This window comes from Protopterus annectens, chromosome 6.part1 (assembly GCF_019279795.1).
Source record: "Protopterus annectens isolate FY-2018-M chromosome 6.part1, PAN1.0, whole genome shotgun sequence".
NCBI classification, from domain to species: Eukaryota; Metazoa; Chordata; order Ceratodontiformes; family Protopteridae; genus Protopterus; species Protopterus annectens.
This window is the reverse complement of record NC_056738.1, coordinates 184,516,111-184,540,345: the sequence shown is the minus strand read 5'-3', so window position 1 is coordinate 184,540,345 and position 24,235 is coordinate 184,516,111. Positions and strand designations below refer to the sequence as shown.

Here is a 24,235-nt window from a genome sequence, read left to right as displayed (position 1 = left end):
TTCCACTGTAGCTGGCATTCACTAGACCAATCAAGGAGTATAATTCTCCTTTTTGTATGTATCTGTCCAAACACTTGTCACAACTCTCATTAAAAAAAAAATCAATGGCCTAAATTGTAAAAATTATGCAGACCATCTCAAAGTCTTATCTCTCTACACAGTTTCATACAGGTTACTGAGAGGCGTCCTCTGCCTTGTGTACAGAGCTTCAACAGACCAAACTGTCAGACCTATTACACAAACACAAAAACAAGTCCAGTGGAATAATAAATACTTGCTCAAGGGATCGAAATTGCTTTTGCAAAATAAACAGGACATGCTGGAGTGACAGGTATGTATCACAGAGAATACTGCTTCTTGGAACAGTTTTCCAATTCACATAAAGTAAAGTACTTTTGTTACTTTATGCAAATGTAATTTGGACAAATGGATAGGTAAACACAAATTCATCTCCAGTTTAACACCCCTGTCCCTCGTGGATAGGTGAACTATGGAAATGTCACAAAATATCCTTGCTCAGCTTATCACTGGGTTATTTGTATGAAAAATGGGAATGTAAGGCTAGGCTTCTTAAGATCATCGCAGATCAGTAGCATAGTAAGTACTATGAACCAACTATTTAGTGTTCTCCAGTTAATCGCAAAACATTTCTCAAAAATAGCAAGCAAAATGGCTCCCTATGAGACATGGAAACACTGACAAAGCAAGTCCTAACACTTAAAGCTAAAAGACGTGAATTTCAAAACTTACAGTTACATCATTTAGGCTAAAAGCAGCCTTGCTCCCTCTACCCCAAATTCCAGATACCTATCTCTGAAATCACTGAATCTCCAAGTATGAAGAATAGTCAGAGGTGCTGCTACTACTAACACAAACCTACAGTTCCGCTTTTCCCAGGGTCGCAATTATAGTCCACAAAACTTCAACAGGCATCCAAGCAAAATACATTTACACAAGCTTATCTCACTTCTCTAATCAAAGCGCACTAAGAAATACCAGTAATAGCCTGCACCGGTGACACAGAGGGATAAAATCATGACTATGGACCAGGTGATCAGAGTGGGTCTGAGTAATGACTTGAGAGCTTAATAGTGAATGCAGGTAGGTAGGATAGGCATGCTGATCATTAGTGGGTTAGGTGTGTGCCACTAGCGCATACTAGCACAGTCTGATTTTCTTACTGGAAAATGGGGATATCTCAGAACTATTCTTCAATTTCCAGAAGGAACATTCCTTCAGAAATTAATGTCAGTAAAATGACACAAGAGGTTTTTTTTATGATGTGTTTAAGATTACTGATACAGACTAATAATTACAAACTGGGACTGGTTTCCACTTAAGATATTTTCCAAAATCTACAAAAATAAAAATATGTGAATAATGTTTGCTGGTCAAACATTTAAACAACAGCCAGGGCAAGAAGCCACCACATTCCACCAACAAACCAAACACTAAAGACAACAGAATGCCTTATGCAATGCCGGGGGAGGGAGTAGGCAGACGTTAGAGTAAGCTGCTCCTAATGTATACCTGCATGCACAGAACAAAACATTCTCTGCTGCTGATTGACAGTGTTAGGCTCAGAAATTTCTTGCCACTTCATATCTCATCAAGATTCAAGTCTGTTGTGCAGACAGTCTGAATTTTCTCACGCCTACTTTTTTAATCATAGGTTAAATATAAGGAAATAGATCAGTTAAGTAAATAAATACAAATCTGAAGATCTGATCTGCAATATAAGTAGTAAGGTGGTGCAAGATTTTTTTTGTGTGTGTGTGGGGGGACTCCACTATAGAATCAAACAAAATTACTCTGCTAAAAATGTACAATGCTTTCATACCAAAGATATAAACTATCAGTGCAAAGTAAATGCACCAAGAAATGGTCACAATTTCCAATACAAGGAATACACTTGTATCTTACTGGTAAGCTCCAGGATGATGTCCCCTTTTAAAGTGAATGCAACAAGTTACCCAATTTGTCAAATAACAAGGTCAAGAAAATTTTACACTACTAATACAAGTAATAAAAACACTTTCTTTAATTCAGAATATTATATCTGAAAATAGCACCTTGTCTGTAGTGCAAATAAAACAAAGCAGCAATAAAGGAGAAACAACTTTCAATTTTCTTAAAAACATAACAGGGACACTCCACCATATAAGATCTACCAGTGACCAACAGTTAGATAATACACAAAACCTTTTCATCCAGAGGCAGCACAGAAACACCAATTAACCTTAACTTCAAAGTATGCTTTGATAGTCTACCACTCAGCAACATTTTGTATTTGTCACAAAAAAGGAATAAGGAAAAGCAGGAGTACAATATCAATAAACCACTTAAGAGTAATGAGGGGCAAACATCTTTAACCACAAGCAAAGCAGTACAATATGCAATACAAACATCAATGATCACAATTCCATAAAAAAAATCTTAAATCTTCTGTTCCAAGTCTTGTCATAAATTTTTCATTCACACAGGCATAATTGCTGGTACACTTACAAAACATCTGCATTTCCAATATGATCAGCAGTAAGACCTCTGTGTGATTAGAAGAATAATGAGATTAATGTATTTGGGCTATAAATGTCTGGTACACCTTTAATTTCCCCTTTTTAAACTGGATGGAAATTAGCAATGATATAAGGTTTTCTAAATAAATCATTTAAAGCAGTTGTGCCCAGATTAAGCATAATACATGAAATTGAAATAACTCTTATGGCAAGGCATTCTGAATGTCTCCAATATTAGTACAAGGCAATACTCCATGCAGACATCCAGATAACCACTATACCCCATTCCCTTTATACCCAGTTTTGGATATGAAAACACATACAAGCAAGCTAAGGCTCTGCAAAAATACATAGAAAGGTAACAGTTTTCCACAGAGAAAGGCCCACCTTTCAGATCAGAACTGCATTCAAAGTCAGTATTATGGGACAAGACATGCAGAGGTAGATAGGGCTGTCACAGCAGGAGAACCACAAATTCACTTTAATAGGACAAACTGCCTTTAATTACCACACACACAGTGTATAACCTAACATGGTGCTCTTTTGTGGTCAACTGGTGCTCTCAATAAAAAAGGGAATCAGAGCCTTGCCTTCCTGTACTCCACGGTAGCTCTGACAAAGTAATAACAGAACAAATGTATAGCTGTGGTGTCTGCAATGGTAGTAGTGATGCAAAAAGTTATGCAGCATCTTTATTTAAAAAGAAATTATAGTCAATGGCAGCAGCCTCCACAATGACTGCTGCCATGTGAATGCTGACTCTCTCCGTATTTTGTTCTCCGACTGAGAATTTCATAGGAGCAATCTTCTCCACAGCAACCAGACATGCTCGGTGAGGTCTCATCAATTTCAAATCTGCAAAACAGGTAAAACAGAGCATGAGCATAGATAGAACGTATGCATACTGTCCTTACTAAAGTGACTAAAATCTTAAGTGCTACACTAATGTACAGCAGGTCACACTAGCAAGCACTGTCCATCAAGCACCAGCACCATGAGGAAACTCAGTCAGCAGACTATAGCAGATGTTACCAAAAAACAAGAATCTCATCTATGCTTCTCATCTACACTACGCTATTTCATAGTATCCTGAACTGGCTCTGTGATCCAAAGGACTGAAACCCTAAATGCAGCCCTGCAGACGCGAGTTCTACTAGCACGCCCATGTGCTGGAAGAGCTGATCAAGAAGATGGAAGTGAGCAGCTAAAGCTTGGGCTTTCCCACCTTGAAGATGTGAGGAAGTTCAGTCTACTGGTTAAACACCAACAAGTGAAGGTTGGAAGCAGAAGCAACAGCTTAAAGGCTAGGATGGGATGATACGGCCTGCTGGATAGCTGATTGTTTTTTTTAAACAAGAAACATCTTTATTAAATTATCACACATGACACAGGCAATCATACATTTATATAAATGAAAAAAAAAGTTATGTACTCACCATAACGTTCCATCTGAGTTGTTGCTGTTTATTTGTCTTCAACCTGTGGGACACGGATCCAGCACAGATCCAACTTGGCTGCCTTTCTCTAGTATCGGTTCCTAGCTCCAAGCTCCTCCCCTACCCAAAATGCCCCTTGTCTCCTTCCTCCCTTCAGATCGAGTTTGCTGCCCTCCATAGCAACCCAACCGGACACCATGACTTACTTTCTGATGCCAAAAACTGAGACAGTATCAACAGAAGTAACAGATAATGCCCAAGAGAGGGTCATCCCTTACCCAACCAGACCACCACACATCCCCAATGAGGCAGGGGGAAAGAGGAAGGGACGGTTGAAGACAAATGAACAGCAACAACTCAGATGGAACATTATGGTGAGTACACAACTTCTTTATCTGAAGTTATTGTCTTCATTTGGTCTTCAACCTGTGGGACCGGACCGAGTCCCTAGCTACCAAACACCTGGGAGGCCCTCACGGGAGGGTATTCCATAACACGGCAGAGCCAAAGGATGCTCTGCTTCTGCAGAGAAGATCCAATTTGTAATGGGAAATGAAAGTATGTGAAGATGCCTAGGTAGCTGCTAAGCAAATGTCATCCAAGGAAACTCTGGACCAAAAGGCGGCTAAAGTAGCCATAGATCTAGTAGAATGTGCCTTAATAATGACCTACAGAGGCACTCCCTTTGTTGAATACGCTAAGAGTATACACTGAGAAATCCAATGTGCAATGGTGATCTTCGATACAGGCTTTCCCAAAATGGGCTTAAAATAGGAAACGAAAAGTTGATCAGACTTGCGGAAGGCCTTTGTTCTGTGCAAGTAAAACTGTAATTGTCAATGAATATCCAACAGTTGCAATTTATATTCCCCTTTATTCTGAAAGTTTGGAAAGAAGACAGGGAGGTTGATAACCTGATGATGTTTGAGTCTGCGGCCAATTTAGATAAAAATGAAGGATTAGTGCGCAGAGAAACTCTGTCTATGGAAAAATCATATAAGGGGGCTTAATCGATAAGGCCTGAAGGTCCAACACCCTTTTAGCTGAAATAATAGCAATCAGGAAAGCAGTCTTCCAAGACAGGAATTGTAGAACCACTGAAGCAGCAGGTTCAAAAGGGGAAGAAACCAAGGCTTGAAGGACCAAGGTAAGATCCCAGGGAAGTGCAGGGTCCTTGATCAGTGGCCAAAGAAGAAAAGTACCCTTCAAAAAGGCTTTGCAGAGCTTAGAAGAGGCTAGAGAAGCTGAATGGTCCCCTATATGGAAGTTAGGAATAGCTGCCAATTGAACCTTAACTGTAGAGAAACTGGCAACCCTGCTGGAAAATGCTTGCCAGAAACTCCAAGATGATAAGAACTGCAGCAGTGAAAGGATCTAAATCCCGTTGAGCTGCCAAAATGGAGAAACATTTCCATTTACTGGAATAAATCTTCCTTGTGGAAGATTTATGAGCTGCTACAAAAATCTTCTTCACTGGAGAAGATAACCCGGGAGTCCTATCATGGGATCTGGCCAAGCAGTGAGCTTCAGGCTGGCCAGATTTGGATGTGGAATCCCTGAGGGATGAGAAATCAGATCCAGAGCCGGATCCAGTGTCCAGGCTAGATACACTACATGAGACCACAGAGAAGGGAACCATACTTGGTGAGGCCAGAAGGGGGCAATGAGGATGACTGAGCTCTTCAGCCATTGTGCTTTTTGGATGAATTTTGAGATCAGGGGCAGAGGAGGAGGAGGATAAGTATAAAGAAGACCAGAGGGCCAAGCATGAACTAGAGCATCTCTGGGGGACTCCCCAGGAGGAGGATTCAGAGCGAAAAACTCGCTGCACTTCACTTTGGAAGGAGAGGCGAAGAGATCGCAGCAAGGCTGACCCAACTTTAGAAAGATCTGCTTCGCTACTGAAGGATTCAGAGACCACTCATAAGGCATCAGGACAGACTTGCTTAGCCTGTCCGCCAGAATGTTGGACATCCCTGGAATGTCCGTTGCTATCAGAAAACACCCGGTGGAGATTGCCCACTCCCACAAATTCATGGCTTAGCGGTAAAGGGGATAAGACCTGGTTTTCCCGTTTGTTGATATAACATACTACCGACATGTTGTCGGTCTGGATGGCAACTGTCCTAGGGGAAAGATGGGCCTGAATAGCTTGCAAAACCAATAGCACCACTTTCATCTCTAGGATGTTGACATGCAACTGGGTCTATAGGGAAGACCACCTGCCTTGAACTGTCCCTCCCAAACAATGCCTCCCCACCCAAGCAGAGAGGCGTCCATGGTCACCATGGTCAGAGGGGTGGGGAGAATAAACTGGTGACTGCGAAGAAGATCTGGGGACTGAGTCCACCAAAGAAGAGAATCTGTGCATGCCTGGGAGAGACGAATCGGATGTGACAGTTGTAGATCCAGAAAGGACCACTGGACTTCCAGTGTCTATTGGAGCATGCTCGTATGTTACTGGGCTGTGGGGACGAGGGTGATCATGGCCGCCATGGACTCTAACACCCTTAAAACCATCTCTGCAAAAGGCGATGGAACTTGAAGAATGTACAAGACATGTTGTGTGAGGGAGTAAAGTCTGTCAGGTGTCAGAAAGGCCCTGGTCTGAATGGTGTCCAACCAAGCTCCAATAAAGTCCAGAACTTGAACCGGTTGTAAGATAGATTTTTTGAGATTGATGGTGATGCCCGACTGGTGGACGGTTCGGACAAGAAAGTCCACAGCTTGGCAGAGTCGATTCCTGGAGGGGGCAGAGAGGAGCCAATCGTCCAGGTAAGGGAAGACCTGCCGCAGGTGAACTGCTACCACCGCCATCACTTTGGTGAACACCCTGGGGGCTGTGGTGAGACCAAAGGGTAGTGCTTTGTATTAGTAATGATTGATCCCCCAGCCTGAAGTGGAGAAATTCCGAGAGCGTCTGTACATTTTGATGTGATAGTACGCACCTTGAACATCTATTGAGTACATCCAGCCGTTTTCCTGCAAAAAGGGCAGGACAGATTGGAGTGTGACAATCTGAAATTTTGTTTTGGCAACTGACAGATTCACGGTAGACAGATCCAGAATTGGCCTCAGGTCCCCCCTTTTCTATGGCACCAAAAAGAACCTGGAATAGATGCCTAACCCGGACTGGTCTGGGAGGACGGGCTGGATGACTTGTTTTTCTAGCAGCTTGGAAATTTCCTGTGCTGCTGCCTCCCTTTGCCCAGATGAAACATCCGGGAGGAACCTGGCCGGGCTTGGCCTTTGAAAGAAGGGGACTGAATATCCTCTGGATATATGATTCGCAACACCCACTGATAGTTTTTAATCGACTCCCAGGCTGATGGGAGTAGCGAGAGTCGACCCCCGACGCCTCCAGAGATGAGCAACTGGGCAACCTTTCAGGGCTGATGTGAGGGCCTGTCCGGGAATGGATTCTGACACCCTTGATTTCTCGAGCCCCCTCTGCTGCGAGTGCGGCATGTGTCGAATCTTCCTTTGCCTCTAGAGTAAGGACAGTCCTGAGCATACAGAGAATAACCCAGACACTTTCGGAATCACATCTTATTTGCCCCCACTGATTCCAGGAGAAGGACCGTTGAGGGGCTGAAAAGCAGATTCCAACAGCAGACAGAGTCTTCCTGCCCTTCTCCCTCTGGACCAGAGTGTTACGTACCATCTTTCCAAACAGAGTGGAACCATCACACAGGGCCATTGGCAAAGGATGCCTTGAAGGGCTTTGAGAAGGTACAAAGCCAGAGCAAGCCATGATGCCTGATGGCAATGCCTGCCCCAGCAGCTTTAGCAGCGCCCTCAGTGGCATGAGAGAGAAGCCACATAGAGGTATTGACAATGGAAGTGAGGGTGGCCATTCTGGAGAAGACCTTTTATCCTCCGCAGACATGGACCCTGGGTTAGACTCGGTGACCTCCTTCACCAAGTCTTGCTGAAGCCTAATGACATGTCCCATATAGTTCAGCGCATATACAGTGAACGTGGCTGAAGCGTAGGCCCACTTCCCAAAACAGTCCAACGTCCTAGACTCTCTATCCGATGGATGAATCGTAGAGCTCTCCAGTGCAAGCTCCTTCTTGATGGTGTCACCAGCACCATGGCATCGACCAGGGGTCCATTTGACCAATGTAGCTTGTCTGTGGGGGCACTAAGGACCTTATCGGGGCTTGGGAATAGACTCCACCATGTTGGGCTCCTTCCATGCCAGAGATGTCACAAGATCCACTAGGGGATCCGTGGGGGGGTGACACCCAGGAAGTAGAGGGTCCTGCGCCAAACTCCTCCAGGAACATCAACTCGTCAAAGTTGGATTTTTGGACGGACCATCCCCTGTGATGTCACAGGATCTCCATGATGTCTCCAAATGAGACATCCTCCAGGGGTGATTGAGGGGAACCCTACCCTCCTCCAAGTCGAGGTCTTCTGTGAGAGACTCCGGTGGGGAGACTATTGTGCCTCATTTTACACATGTTTTTGACGAACCTCCTAAGGGGGGCCTCTGGGGAGGACTTGAAAACATCTAGCTGCTCCTGTGGAGAGAAGAGGCAGCAGGCTGTCCCTGAGGTAACAAAGTGGGCAGCGGAGTTACCAGGTACCGTCGGCTCCGACCCCTCAATGTCGAGGGTCGACTCTGAAACCGGGGATCAGAAGGAGTAATTGGAACGAAGACGTACTGCATGCCCCTGCTCTGGAGAGAGAGGGGGGGAGGCAAGACTCCCATCTGTATCTGGGTGCGGATGAACTTCTGAATCATCCTGTCCACTCGGCTTTGGAAAGGCTGCGGGTGGATCTGGATGAAGAAGCCACCAACAGTGGCCTAGAGGGGCAGTGAGCTGATGCCTATGCTGGGAAATGCTTCCGAACCACCTCCAGCTCTGAGGAAAAGTGTGGGGAACTGAGCCAGGGAGACTCTATCCTTGGAGCTTGGCAGGGGTCCCGATGAGGATGAGCAGTTGAGGGACCACTTCCTAGACTTCTTCTTGTGCCTGTGCTTATCCCTGTCCCTGGTCCTCCTGGCGAGAGGTTGAGTCCCAGAGGCTGAGGCAGAAGTCGTAGCACTGGAAGAGGAGGTCTAGGGCCCCGCAGAAGGTGGGGGGGAGGGGGGAAGGCCAGTTAGAATAAGTTTGTTCCTACTGTTGATCAATGCTCAGGGATTGAACCCCACACAGATCGAGCAGGAGGAATCAAGGTGGGCAACCCCTAAACACACAACGCATAGCATGTGGCCATCAGCCAGGGAAAGCTTGTGGCCACACTCCGTGCACTTGCGAAACCCAGGTTTGGGAGCCTCTGACATGGTCAAAGATAGTGGTAGGCCCAAACTAAGGATGCACACACCCACACACATTAGAAATAGGACAGAAGGAAAGGGGCTTTTTTCTTTTTTTTAAACCGACCAAAAACATGGAGGGGCAATAGGAAAGATAGAACGGAAAATTCCTAGACAGAAGAACTAGAATGGGCAAAAAAGACACACACTTACCCAAAAAGCTCAGAGCCAGCAGAACATGGTACTTACAGGAGCGTGGCAAACGAGATCTGAAAGAAGAAGACAGGGGCATTATGGGTAGGGCAGGTGCTTGCAGCTCAGATCAGATGTTGGAGAAAGGTAGCCAGATCAATGACCCACAGGTTGAAGACCAAATGAAGACAACTTCAGATCAAATCATACTGACAATTTTAGGTGCAAGTATTATACATCACAAACCATATTGACATAACTGTAGTTGCAAATATTACACATCCCTTGTAATCTATCCAGTCACAGTCTGTCAAACGCTACATAGCTTATTCAAATCCTGCCTTCTTTTAAACCTTGTTCATCCTCTGCATGCATTGTTCCCACAATTCTCATTTTTTTGCTATGTAATTTGCTCCTACCCTTTTCTAAAGATCCCAATTCCAATTGTTTTATCTCTGTTTCTACATTAATTACTTCAATTAACGTTGGTTTAGACTTTGACTTCCATTTTCTAGTAACTGTTTTTTTGACAGCCACCATAATTAGACTCAGAAAGGCCTTACTATGTCTGGGCAATTCAGATTCTGTATCACAGCTGAAAAAAAATATTTCCTTAGTGACACCAATTTGCTCACCCAGTATCTTTGACAGAGAAGTCTTCAGGGAATCTTTAAAGTCTGCCAACTCATTACACTCCCTGAAAATATTTTTTCTAGAAAAGCTCACCCAGACTCTGCCACAACTTGATGTGAGGGAAAGGTTAGTTTGCTTTTGTTTTCTTGTATTTTGCATTACTTTACTGCCTTCTATTTTGTATATGGTGATTTGTTTTCTTTACAATGTTTTACTTGTATTCTGCTTTTTAACTGCATATTAAAACTAGGAAAGAGACCATAAAACTCAACTATCTTTCTAGTTGACTACCCCTTATGTTAATTTGACCACACATTTCCTTCCCTCTCCCTTCACTGGCTGTTGAGTAAGCACAAAATTATTTTGTGAAACCACTCCCCTTCAACTAATTAAATTTCTTGGCCATCCCAATGTATTCCACAGAACCAGAATACATAGTGTCCACCCCTTTCAATCTATCTTCCTCTTTTATTTATTTATTTATATTTGTTGACCGGGAATGTCCAACTGGACGTAAGTCCATTTTCGGCGGAGGACCGGGGAGAAAAGCTCCACAGTTAAAATAAACAGACAGTAGTTACATTGGATTACATAGTGATTAACAATTTACATAGCAATTACTTATAACATATTTACAAATGAAGAACATAGTACATCAGTAGACAACTAGAATCTTTATCTGTGAAGTACATAACAGACATTAACAAATGTTACAAGAACAAGTTCCTCCTGTATAATAATAACTGGCTTATGAGCATCTGAGCTTGATATAATCAAGGTAGTTAGTGGAGTGGAAAGAAAGGTAGTGGTTGGCTGGGGTGGGTGATATTAGAGTGGGAGTTGCAAGGGCATAGCCAGCATGTTTTTAGGTGCGCTTTTAGTAAAGTTTTGAAGTGGGTGCATGATGGTACGGAGGTAATTGTGGGTGGGAGGGAGTTCCATAATTTGGCTATGGTGCGAGAATACTGCTTCACCAGCAGAGTTATTGGCTTTAGTGATCTGCAAGTGATTTTTGTTGCTGGATCTTAGTGGTCTGATGGTGTGATAGGGTTGGAGTAGATTCTGGAGGGATGGGACATTTAGTGGATGGTTTACTAGTTTGTGGGCGAGTGAGAGTTGATACCATTGAAGGAGGTGAGGGAGTTCAAGCCAGCCCAGTTCAGCAAGTGAGAGACAGTGGTGACTACGGTAGGATGCCCCTGTGGCGAATTTGGCGATTTTGTTGTAGCAGGTCTCTAGCTGGTTTAGATCAGTATATACTGGAGAGGCATAAAGTAGGGTGGAGATAAGGTGGGAATTTGCTATTGAAATCTTTGCTGCTTTGGTGAGAAGTTGCTTATTTCTGTATAGCGCTCCTAGTTTTTTGTGGACTTTTTTATGGTCATGGATATGTGAATGTCACATTTTAGTTTATTGTCTATTTCCACTACTATCAATTTGGTGTGTTCAGTTGGGTATATAGTGGTGTTGTCTTTTGCTGTGATGTTAAAGTGACAGTTATTTTGAGTATGTTTGGTGGGTTGGAAGATGAGTAGTTTAGTTTTGTTTGGGTTGAGTATTAATTGGGCATCGGATAACCAAGTTTCAACGGAGGAAAAGGCTTCCTGTGTGACTTTTTGCAGTTTGGGTAAGGACTGGGCTGAGCAGATGATGGTTGAGTCATCTGCGTATTGTATGAGTGTGCCATGTTTGGTGGCAGAGGCTAGATTATTGGTGAAAACTGAGAAGAGTAGGGGTCCAAGGATGGATCCTTGGGGAGCCCCTATGGAGACAGGTAGGTGGGGAGATGTGTCATTCTGCCATACAACGGATTGTTGGTGGTCAGACAGGTAACTCTGAAACCAGTTGGTGACTGATTGTGAGAAGGATAGGTTACTGAGGACAGAGATAAGTTGTTTGTGTAGGACCATGTCAAATGCTTTAGATAGGTCTAGGAAAGTAGCAGAGGAGAGATCGCCATTGTTTTTATGCTGAAGGATAGTGTTAGTAAAGGAGAGTAAGGCAGTGGTGGTGCTATGGTTTGGTCGGAAACCATGCTGAGTATTGGAAAGGAGGTTGTTAGTAAGGAGGTAGTCTGAGACCTGAGAGTGTATGCATCTCTCTAGTATTTTGGAGAGTGGAGGGAGAATAGCTATGAGGCGGTAATTGGTTAGTTCTGTGGAGGGTCCGCCTTTGTGGAGGGGAATTATATGTGATACTTTCCACAGTGTGGGAATGTAACTTTCTGACAGAGACTGGTTAATCAAGATGGATACTGGGATACTGGGTAGGCCAGAGCATCAGCTGCGATTTGTAGGTATTCACTTGGGAGGTTGTCTGCTGCTAATCTGGTGGGCTTAAGTTTAGTTAAGAGTTTTTTTATGTTGGAGGTAGGTACAGGAGAAAAAGAGAAGGCAGTGGGGAGATTACTAGTTGAAGGTGTGGGTTGGAGGGGAGGGGGGTTGTGTTGTTTAGCTAGTGATAGTATGGTTTGTGTGAAGTGTGTGTTGAATGAGGTAGAAATATTTTCTGAGGAGTGAGGGATGTTAGGAGGAGGGGTACTGACTTTACCTGGGTGGAGGATGGAGTTTATGGAGGACCAGAATTGTTTGGGACTGTGTTGGGAGGAGTCTAGGGCAGACTGGTAGTATTGGAATTTGTCCTGTTTTATTAGCATTTTGACTCTGTTGCGTAGTTCTATGAATTTCTGTCTAGTTGAGGGTGTTTTGGTTTTGCGCCAGTGCTCCCAGGTAATGTGAGGTTTTAGCCAGGATGATTATATCTGGGGAGTACAAGTCTATGGTGGCATGGAGTTCATGGACTTTGTTGGATATACTTCTAATATTTAGGCTTAGTAGAAGGAAATCACTTGGCTTTCTATTGGCTGTAATATGGGAGAAGTTGTGGTTTCTAGTCTGATTATGAGGATTGGGGTCGGAGATGGTAGGGCCAGGGTTGGGGAGGATATCTCCACTTAGGGCTAGTTTAGATATGCATGAGGTTATTAGTTTTCTCAGTTTTTGAATGTGTTTGTTTATAAGGGAAACTTTATGATTGTGCTCTTTGGGTAATCGGTATGGTGGGAGGGTTACTGTGTTAAGTTGTAGGGATGCTTTATGTTTGAGTAATATAGTTGGTAGAATATGTGGGGGGTGCATAGGTATGTTTCTTGAGTTGGTGGGAGGGGAGCTGAGCGAGGGTGAGACATGAGTGGTGGTGTGAGTAGTAGTACAGTGGTAGTGGTTGAGTGGGGGAATGATAGAGCTTTGGTAGGATGCAAGATATGCAAGGAGAGTGCATGCAGTGAGCATAGGTAAGGTATGCTTGTACATGTTAGTTGAGGAGGTGTGATAGTAGTGGGAAGATGGAGGAGGTAGTGTTGGGTTAGCGCTGTGGTTGGCTACTGGAAAGATGGAAGAGGTTTGTGAGTGTAATAAAGGTGGGACCACTGGGGGCGGGAGGGAATATGGGGCAGGGTGGGGAGTGAAGTGAGTAGAGACCCTGTTAGTTGCTCTTATGAGGGGGATGGAAACAATCAGGTAACAGAGTTAACTGATAAATGAACATATGATAGCGACAAGGGTGGTTGTAGTTTTTAAAATGGTGCCCGCCACAGGTAATATGTCTTAAGGTAATAAACAGGGAAGGGGGAGGAGAGAACAAGGGTGTGAGCAGGTAGTTCTCTGTACTGCTGCTAATGAGCCAAAGCAAAGACAAGTTTGTGTTTAAGAAACAATCACAATTGACCAAGGACTGCTCTGAAACTAAGTCATTTCTTAACCATTTCTCAGGTGGAAAAACAGGATAACCTTGTAACAGTAGGCTACTGTGGTCTCAGTTTAAATTAACAAACACAGTATTGATCAGTTATGGATACTATTTGCTAATAAAAGGGAATAAGAGAGAAAGTGGAAGATGAGTGTGTGTGTGTTTGTGTGTGTGTGTGGGGGCTGCTTACAAGTCAAAGCAGAGTGCTCTCCAGGGGAAAATGAATATTGGCTCAAACAGATAGACACATACTCAAAGTTAACTTTAGCTGTTTGCAGACAGTTCAGACCAGTTCAGAGTTCATTAAAATTAGTGTTTCTCCACTTACACAGCTAAAGCTTAAGTTAGCCCCTCTTTCATATCTACCTGCTTAGTGCATACTGCAGTGCTTAGGATGCTAACCCATTTTTTTCTGTCTTACCTTTAAAATCTGGAAACATCTACTGCATGACCACCAATTATTGGGAAGCCCACATTCTGCCTCTCAGTACTCATCTTGGGATTAGTGCTTCTGTTTTCTCCTGGTGAAAGAAAGTGCACAGGGACATTACTTTCTGGATTAGTGCTTCTATTTTCTCCTCATGAAAGAATGAACAGGGACATTATTTCCAGGAGACTGCTTGTCACCGGAAAGCCTAATAACTGCTTCATAGGTGACATCTTGGAATTTGTGCTTATATTCTGCTCCTGGTGAGAGAAGGAGCAGAGTGCACTGATTCCTGACAGTTTTCTGGTTGGGCAGTGAGTGTCTGTGCTTGATGTCCCTGTTTGGTCTGGTTGTTATTCAAGGCATCTACCAGGAAAAGACTACAACAAAGCCTATAGACCCTTGCATCATCTGGGACAAGGCTGTGGATCACCAAACAGGCTGTGGCCTGCTCATCATCTTGGGATTGATGCCAATGTTTTGATTCTGTTGAGAGAAGAAGCAAAGGAGCATTGTATCCCAGCAGAGTTAAGCTGTGGTGAGACCAGCACTAGTAGTAGCCAGGCAGTAGCCATTCATGCAACTCAACTCTTTTCATCATTCCTGACAAGCTAATTTTTTGTTTTCCGTAAGTACTGCTTGATTAATTACTAACATCAGAATACCTGCTTAAATACTTCATCCTTAAATTTTCAGGGTCTGCTTACTAGTTTCCCCTCAAGTATTTGGCAGTGTCCTGTACAAATAGGCACCCTGAGTGACATTTTTCCTGTAAAAGCATGACTGAAATTTCACCACGACCTAGTTGCAAACAGGACAACTAGTTTGCCGTGATAAGCACTGTCCCTACAATTGCAAACCAGATACTCCCGACACTGCTTTAAATTCTCACTTCAACTATCTAATCAATGAAAAAGGGTCTGGGTCTGTTGCCATGGATATGAGCTTTTCCACCATCTCTTTTATCAACTTGATAGATATGGGCATCCTTACGCAATGTAGAAATTGCCTCATGTTTACTAACAACCAGTTGTTTCTTAAACAAACTGATATGGTATGTAAGAGATTTATTTACACAATGTCACTGGATAAAAAGCTCTCACATAAAAGTACTCCTAATGTCAATAAGGTTGTCGGTAGTACACACGCTGCACCCATCACACACAGTTCAACGAACAGATATAGATCCACATATGCCGAGACACAAATGTAACCTTCCTAAACCCCAAAGACCTCCTAGACAAAGTACACATAATAAATACCCTCAGCAGCTCTGAATGCACTCTTTCAAAACAATACCCACATCAACACATACAGCCACATGTCATGGAGCTTCTACTTCTATGCCCATATGTCAAGCCACCATACAATTCAACATTCTGGTCAGTGGAGACTCCATTGTGAGACACAATGATGCCCTCCTCTCATCAGGCTGAGTAAGGAGAAAGTTACAGTCAGTTGCTTATCAGGGGCTAGGAACTGCCACATTACTCACACACAGGTCAGTGGACCACAAGTACCAGTCTGACCCAGTCATAGTCCATGTGCGTGTAAATGACCCGAGATGTACCTCCCTAGACTACATGAAAAGAGACATCATGGAGCTCTCGGAATGCATGTCCCAGGCTGGTATGACCGTAGCATTGAGCAGCATTTTACCTTCTCCAAGGATGATGTCACAATACAAGCAAATGATGACAGACTGCAATAATTAGCTTAGTTTCTGGTGTCATTCTAAGGGACTGCAATATCTGTCAGCATGGAAGGAGATGGTCAACAGACCACTCTGCTTTGCCAGGGACGGCCTGAACATCTCCCCTCTAGGCTTTCGAATATTAGCTAAAACACTGTCTTCTGACATAGCAAATCAAAACCAATAAAAATCTAAAGGTATTACTATGCAATGCTAGGAGTCTAAACAAAAAATTCCACTCCCTAGAAGCTCTCATCACCCTAGAAAATGCGGACGTCTGTGTGGTCACTGAAACATAGTTTAAGGCCGCAGGAAGCACACTGACAGTGCAAGGTTATAATGCCTTCCACACATACTGACCAGCTACTACACAGACAGGGACTAAAGGTGGAGGTGTCTCAATTTACATAAAAAATGGATATACCTCAAGGCTGGTCAAATAGGACAATGCACTTGAGCTACTCCAAGTTCAAATCACTATAGGCAAAATCCAATACCATCTTCCTTTGCAAGCTTTATGTCCCCTTCTATGACCCAAGAAACCAACACCATGTATTTAAACTTTCTGGAAACAATTGGCATCTAACCCAATACCATATTAATGGGCAACTTTAACTGCCCCACTACTAACTGGAAATCCTATACGACACCAAACATACAGACATAGATTCCTGGATTTTGTAAATACAAATTACCAGATTGCCAATACATCAACCAGTGCAACCATACTGGATATGGTCCTCACTAATATGGGAGAGAGCTGCACATCCCTTAATGTAATACCTTCTCTGGTAAGGGCAGAACACAAAATGGTCTCCTTTGAAGTAAATATAAAACCTGCATCTCCAGCAAACCCTGGAATATTCAGTAACTACTCTAAGGCTAACTTCCTGCTATTAAGTGATAAGCTGGCAAAATTTCAAGCCCCCAAAAACCCTGAGAACGTTGCTTCCTATGCAGAACTGTTCACATATTCCCTACACAAACATGTTAATAGCTGCATAGAGGAGCAGAACCCACAAGGAAATACAAAAATAACTCAGAAAACAAGCCACCCTGGTAGAATCACAAAATCAATAGGCTGTATAACAGAAGAAGAAAATCATGGCAAACATTAGGTGGTGCAGCACCCAGCAGGATAAAAGAACTCTCATCAAGCTAAACAACTCAGAGGACAAAAAGTCTACCAAAACCAAATCTGAGGTAAATTTGGTCTCAGAGGCCAGCGACAAATACAAGTTATTCTTTAGCTATGTCCACAACCTCAAAGGCAATACACAATTGTGTGCAGAGCTCATTGTGAATGGAACCACCTATACCGAGTCAGAAGATATAGCAAACCTAGTGACCTACTAATTCTGCTCAAACTAGCGGACTCATTTAACTCTACACTTGCATACATAAATTGGTCCTTCCTTCACCAACTTCCCCTTAGCGAAGCCGTAGATGCATTTAACCAAACCTTCCTCAATATCTTAGACTCAGTTGCCTCCAAAGAAAAATTAGGATTAAAACCAACCACGCACCTTGGTTATCTAGAGAGACACCCTCCCTCATGCACAAGAGAGACAGCATATGGAAAGCCTGGCATAAAACCAAATCCTCAACCCTACTACAAAGAGTTTAGAAACCTCACTAAAAATGTGTGCATCAAGACAAGAAACACTTCTATAATTCAGCTCAAGCCAATCACCTCTCCAACCCTAAAAAATTCTGGTCCACCATATATAAAATTCTACACCCCGACAACCCCTCTACCCCACACCCCTTCCCAAATACCTCACCTCTTGAGACAGCAACCCTCCTCAATAACTACTTCACAGATAATACCCAAAAACTAACTCACTCTGAACAAAACACCTCTTCATCCCACTCTACCCCCACTCTACAAAAGGTAACACAACCACTTTCTCCCTAAAACCTGTTCCCACCTCCTATATCAAATCTCTTCTCCATAAAATTAAGTCTCGTTCCCAATCGGCTGACAAACTACCCTCTCTCTTCCTCAAATTAGCAGCTGACTCCATTGCTTTTCCCATCTCTATACTTAATAGATCAATTCAAGAAAACACAGTTCCTGCCATTTGGAAGTCCTTCTTTACCATACCACTGCACAAAGGAGGCAACTCCACAGACCCCTCTAACTTCTGCTCAATAGCCATCTTATCTCCTCTTTCAACAATTCTAGAAAAGTGTGCTCACAATCAACTCCTTAACTACCTTATACAGGAAAACCTCTTAACCCCCACACAACACTGCTTCCGGCCCAACCACAGTGCTGCTACTGCCCTCCTTTCTTTCACGCAGACTGTTGCACAGGCCAACTTGTATCATGTCTCTTCCTTGACCTATCCAAAGCTTTCGATACAGTGTCCCACTGTAAACGTCTTTCAAAACTAACTGATCTTAACCTCTTCCTGCCTCAGTACAGTGGTTCTCCAACCACCTCTCAAATAGATTACAATCTGTCCGATGGCTTACTTCTTGCTCCCCCTTTCTACCTGTAAATACAGGGGCTCCATTCTAGGCCTCCTTCTATACAATATCTTTAGCAACAACCTTTATTCTGCCTGTAACCACTCTACTCTTATCCAGTATGCTGATGACTCAACACTCATCACACCCTCAGATAACTTGTCTCAGCTCCTTTCCCTTACTCAAGACACCTTCAATCCCATTGAAAAATGGCTCAATGAAGACCATTTTATCCTAAACCCTAAAAAAACTAAACTTTTACTCTTCCTTCCTAATGCACTCTCAGTTCGTAAATCCACCTTCTCCATCTCCTCTCTTGATAATACTATTATCACAACAGATCTTAATACAAAACTCCTTGGCACCATTATAGATGACCAGCTTAAATTTGACCACCATGTCCACCAGACCATAAAGACACAACAAATATTAGGACTATTATATCGCAACAAAAAGATTTCTTACTCATGAAACTAAACTATTTCTAGCAAGAGCATTCCTTCTACCTGGCATTCTCTATGCTGCTCCCATTCTTACAAACCTTCAAACCACCTTAATCACCCAACTAGAGCAAACCTATAATAAAATCGCCAAATTTGCCACTAACTGATCCTACAGATCTCACCACTGTATTTCATTAAAACAACTCTATTGGCCTGAATACCCCAAGCAACTACTGCTAACACAACTCCAAATCACTCAATCTATTCTCTACAAACCCACAGCCTGCTCCTCCCTCTCAACACTAGTCTCATTCTATACCCCCTCCAGACCACTCAGAAGCTCTGACCAACAACTGCTTGCCATTCATAAGCCTAACAAAAACATAGGTAATCTCTATATAACCACAATGTCTCCGTAGCCTGGAATAGACTTCCTTCTAACATTAGAAGTATCATTAACAGTAACTAATTCAAAAAGCAACTAAAACTGTTCTTTCTTGATTCATGGATCTGTCCGTATCAGGAACCTAGGTAAAACCTCCACCCCTTCCCAACCTTATGTCCCTCATCTGTCTACTCAGTCTCTCATCTGTTTACCCTCCTAACTGTACAATTCCTCTATTCTTCCCTTACTCTTTCTTCACAGATATATTGTCTCTACTTAATGATACACACATCCTATCTTCCCTGTATATACAATGTATTTACATACAATGTAACTTGAGGGCCATACTACTGTACTACACTGGCACTAAATCTCCATTTCTACTTTCATTTAGGCTAATTTCCTCCTACACTGTCCTCTGATTACTGAGACAATCATAACTTTACACTGCACACAAGCTACAGATGTTTTCTCAGAAGTAAACTGATGCTGTATTCACTCAGTGATACCTACTACCTGTTAATTGTAAACTCAAAATCTGTGTTATATACAATTTGTGCTTATTTCTTTCATATTATCACTTCTATATGTATATATTTTTTCACTGCAACTACTATGTATTGTCTTAGATATCATATTTTTATTGTAGTTGTTATAAATATATGTATTGGAGCTTTTCTCCTGAGGTCCCCACTGAAAATGGGCTTCTGGCCCAGCTTGACTAACCCAGTTAACAAATAAATAAAACAAACTTTACCCCTCTCTCCCCCTCAAACTTCCCTCAGGAAATACCATCAAATATAACTGCCCCTGCTATTACCAGGGAACAGATCATTAATGTTCCCTAAGGCCAAGAACAATGCATCAATGGGCTCACACAATACCCCAGGATGCCTTCTAAATAGCATGAAACATGACCTATCAGGTCCTCTGGAATTGCTATTTAACTGTAGCCTCCAAACAGGCTTCTTGCCTCATGAATTAAGAACAGCAACAATCATCCCTCTGCACAAAGATGGGCCATCTACAGACCCATAAGTCACACTAGTCTTATATGCAAAGCCATGGAAAAAATTATCAGGGAAATGATCGATAATGACATAGTAAACCTTCAGACACGTGAACCAACCCAGATTACTTTCATCAAGGGCAGGTCATGCCTATTCATCCTGGTGGGCTTCTTTGAGAAGGTCACCAAAACAATGGATGAGGGCAAAATGATTCACACAAAGTACAGTTGTGTACCTACCATAAATGTAGATGTTCGAGTGTATTCACTGTTGCAGTCATTACTCTAGGGTTATCCTGCTGGCAGGCTACCCGTAGTCAGTCTGAATTCCAAAGTCCTGGTCCGGCGTCAGTTGCTATCACCTCTTCCCTGGCGTCAGTGCGCCAGGGGTATAAAAGATGCAACCGACGCCATTTTCTTCAGTTTTTCATGCCCCAGATGTCAGGTGCCCCCAAAAGGATAGGCTAAATATATTATGCCAATAAACATACATGCAGTAAGGAAACATTTCCTTCACCTACAAGCAAATACACCACATAGGTTGTATAAAATAAAGTACAGATAATCCCCAGCAAAAGAAAGGGGGACGGTGGGAGGGTAACTTGGACTGCAACAGTGAATACACTCGAACATCTACATTTATGGTAGGTACACAACTGTACTATGTTCATTGTGTTTCACTGTTGCAGTCATTACTCTTGGGTTGAATCCCAAAGCTAAGGATGGGTGGCTGGGCTAAATAGGATTGGGAGAGGCTATGAGGCCCTGCAGGACTGCAGTGGCAAAGCCTGCTCTGGATTTAGAGTAAAGAGGTAAGTGGTAGTGCTTTGTAAAAGTGTGCATTGAACTCCAAGTTGCAGCCTCTAAGATGTCTTTGGTTGGTACTTCTCTGAGGAAGGCTGCTGAAGTGGCTGCTGCTCTGGTAGAATGAGGCCTAATGTCCTTAGGCACTGATTTGCCATGCTGAGAATAGCAGAACGGATGCAATGGCCTATCCATTTAGAAATAGTCTGTTTTGAGATAGCTTTTCCTTGTGATCCTGCAGCATATGACACAAAGTTGCTCAGTCTTTCTGAAAGCTTTAGTTCTGTCCAAGAAGAAGCGTAGCTGCCTGTGTATGTCCAAAGAATGCAGAATTTTCTCACCCTTTTTCTGTGGGTTTGGATAAAAGGTAGGCAAGTGAATGGTTTGGTTGAGAGCCACACTGGACACCACCTTAGGCATAAATGTTGGGTTTGTCCTCAGAGAAACCCTGTTTGGATGAAAAATGATAAAAGGTTCCACAGCCATGAGTGCTTGTAACTCCGAGACTCGTCTTGCAGACGTTATTGCTAGGAGCAGAGCTGTTTCCCAGGATAAGAATTTTATATCAGCTGTTGAGGCTGGCTCAAAAGGGGGCAGTGTGAGTTTTTCCAAGACATAATTGAGGTCCCATGCCGGAATTGGTGCTCTCCTTGGAGGCCTGATGTTCTTGGCCCCTCTGAGGTACTGCCTTATTAAAGGATGAGAAAAGATAGGTGATTCCGTATTGTAATGGCCTGAAATGGCAGAGGCATGAATCTTAATTGATGAAAAGGAAAGGCCTTTGTCCAGCATCTCAGTTAGGTATTGTAAAATCTGTGGGATATTTGGTACATACGTGTCAATGCCTTGTTCCTGGTTCCAAGCACAGAATCTCTTCCATTTTTCTGCATAAGATTTTCTGGTACTGGGCCTCCTGGCCTCCAAGATAACATCCATAACAGCTTTTGAAAGAGGAGTGTTCTGAATGGCTACATTATTAGCCATGCTGCCAGATTTAAGGTCCTGAGTTGGCTGTGCAGGATCGTATTGTTTTGTTGGATCAGCAAGTGAGAAGTTTGAGGCAATATCCATGCCGGACCTTGAGACAAGCTCTTCAGGATTGGGTACCAGTGATGGCATGGCCATTCTGGTGCAATCAGTATAATCTTTGGCTTCTCTTGTCTAACCTTTAGGAGCACCATGGGAAGGAGAGGCAGTGGAGGGAAGGCATAAACTGTTAGATTTTTCCAGTTGAAGGATAGGGCGTCCACTCTCCATGCTCGTTTGTGATAAATTCTTGTGCAAAATCGCTGTAATTGGCAGTTGTGAGGGGAGGCAAATAGATCTATGTATGGGCATCCCCATTTCCTTGTTATCATGCTAAAGACTTGTGGATCCAGTTTCCACTCGTGGGGATCCATGAGGTTTCTGCTTAGTTCGTCTGCCAGAGTATTTGTTTTTCCTGGCAGGAATTGTGCTTGCAGGTGAACTTGATAAGCCAATGCTGTGTCCCATAAGGTCATTGCTTGTCTGCAGAGGGGGTAGGAATGTGTACCTCCCTTGCTTGTTTATGTACCACATGACCGTAGTATTGTCTGTCTTTATCAGTAGCTGTCCTGGATGAAATAATTCCTTGAAAGCTGTCAGGGCATTCTGAACAGCTAGCATCTCTTTTTGATTGATGTGAAGATGCATCTGGCTTGCAGGCCATGTGCCCTGAATACATTTTCCTGCCATATGGGCCCCCCAGGCATAATCTGATGCATCCGTTGTCAGTGTCTGTCTGGCTGGGGGTAAAGTGAATGGCAGTCCCTTGTTGTGGTGACAGGCCTGTGCCCACCATCAAAACTCCTGTTGCAGGCAAGGAATGAGGGTAATTACTGTCAACAGGCTGTGGCAATGCTGAGTCCAAACACTTTTTAGATACCATTGTAGTTTCCTCATATGCAGTCTGGCATATGAAATTAGTAGAATGCAGGATGCCATGAAACCGAAGGCCTGCAGGATTTTTCTTGCAGATAACTGGGTCTTTGTTGCCAACTTTTTGAAGTAAGAAGTTAGTTGTTTTTGTTTGTCTGGCGTGAGATAAGCCATCTGGGCAGTTGTATTTAAGCTTGCACCCAGGAATATTATCTCTTGAGAGGGTACTAGTTTTGATTTCTTTTCATTTACTGTGTACCCTAGGCAAATTAGTAATCTTTTTACAAACGTCAGATGCTTTAGAAGAATGTCTTTGTTCTCTGCTTGAATAAGGCAGTCGTCCAAGTAGGGATATATTTGAATTCCTCTGTCTGCAAAATGCAATTACTGGTGCCAGGCATTTTGTAAAGACCCTGGGCGCAGAAGATAAGCCAAAGGGCAGTGCAGAGAATTGGTAGTGCACTCAGCCAGCTATTAATCTGAGGTATCTTCTGCAAGATTGTCTGATTGGGACATGCAGGTATGCCTCTTTTAGGTCCCAAGTTACGAGCCAAGCCTTCTTGCCCAGCATGGGCAGTAGCTGCTGTAGAGTCAACATCTTGAATTTTGGAACCTCCAGAAACGTGTTTAGAATAGACAGGTCCAGAACTGGTCTCCAAGCTTTGTCCTTTCTGGGCATTAAGAAATGTCTGGAGTAAAATCCTTGCCCCTGCTCTTGTTGTGGTACTTGCTGAATGGCCCTCATGTCCATGAGGGCTGTAATTTGCTTTTGTGCCTCTGCCCATTGATTGTGTGGCAGGTCTGGCATACCTTTTGCCCTTGGTAGGGTGTGAAAATGAAACCTGTAGCCTTGGGACACTATGTTCAAGACCCATTTGTCTTGGGTGACCATTTGCCAATTTGATGAAAAAAGTGCTAGTTTTCCCCCAAAGGGGGCTTCCAAAAGAAAAGTGCTTGGATCTGGCAGAGGAAAGTCATTGGGACAGTTTCCTGTAAGGTTGTGATTTGTCTTCTCCCCTTTTGGAGGTAGGAGAACCCCATTTAAATCTGTATGAGCCTTAGGGCTGAGATCCGCCTCTGGGACGTCTGTATCTGCCTCTTTGTGGTCTGTCTGACACTGGAAAGGACCAATTTTTAGAAGGCCAGTTCCTGCTAAATCTGGGTGGCTGTACCTGTATGAAATCCTTAACTGTCTGCATGGATTTGGCTTTATCCTCCACTTTCTTCAACACCTCTTCTGCTTTAGCACCGAACAAGTATCATGCTGTAATGGGGCATCTAATAATTTTGCTTTAACATGATTGGGC

At 43.3% G+C, this 24,235-nt stretch overlaps 1 protein-coding gene across 2 annotated transcripts in view; it reads right to left on the bottom strand.

Moving 5' to 3' along the window:
- Nucleotides 1-2,017: 2,017 nt before the first annotated feature.
- The window catches only part of NAA40 (N-alpha-acetyltransferase 40, NatD catalytic subunit), a 771,384-nt gene continuing 749,166 nt past the window's right edge, over nucleotides 2,018-24,235 (bottom strand). For both annotated transcript variants that reach the window (XM_044075624.1, XM_044075625.1), the window contains exon 8: nucleotides 2,018-3,371. In XM_044075624.1, coding sequence (XP_043931559.1) covers nucleotides 3,230-3,371 — 142 coding nt within the window. In that variant the 3' untranslated portion in view covers nucleotides 2,018-3,229. The remainder of the gene's footprint in view (nucleotides 3,372-24,235) is intronic.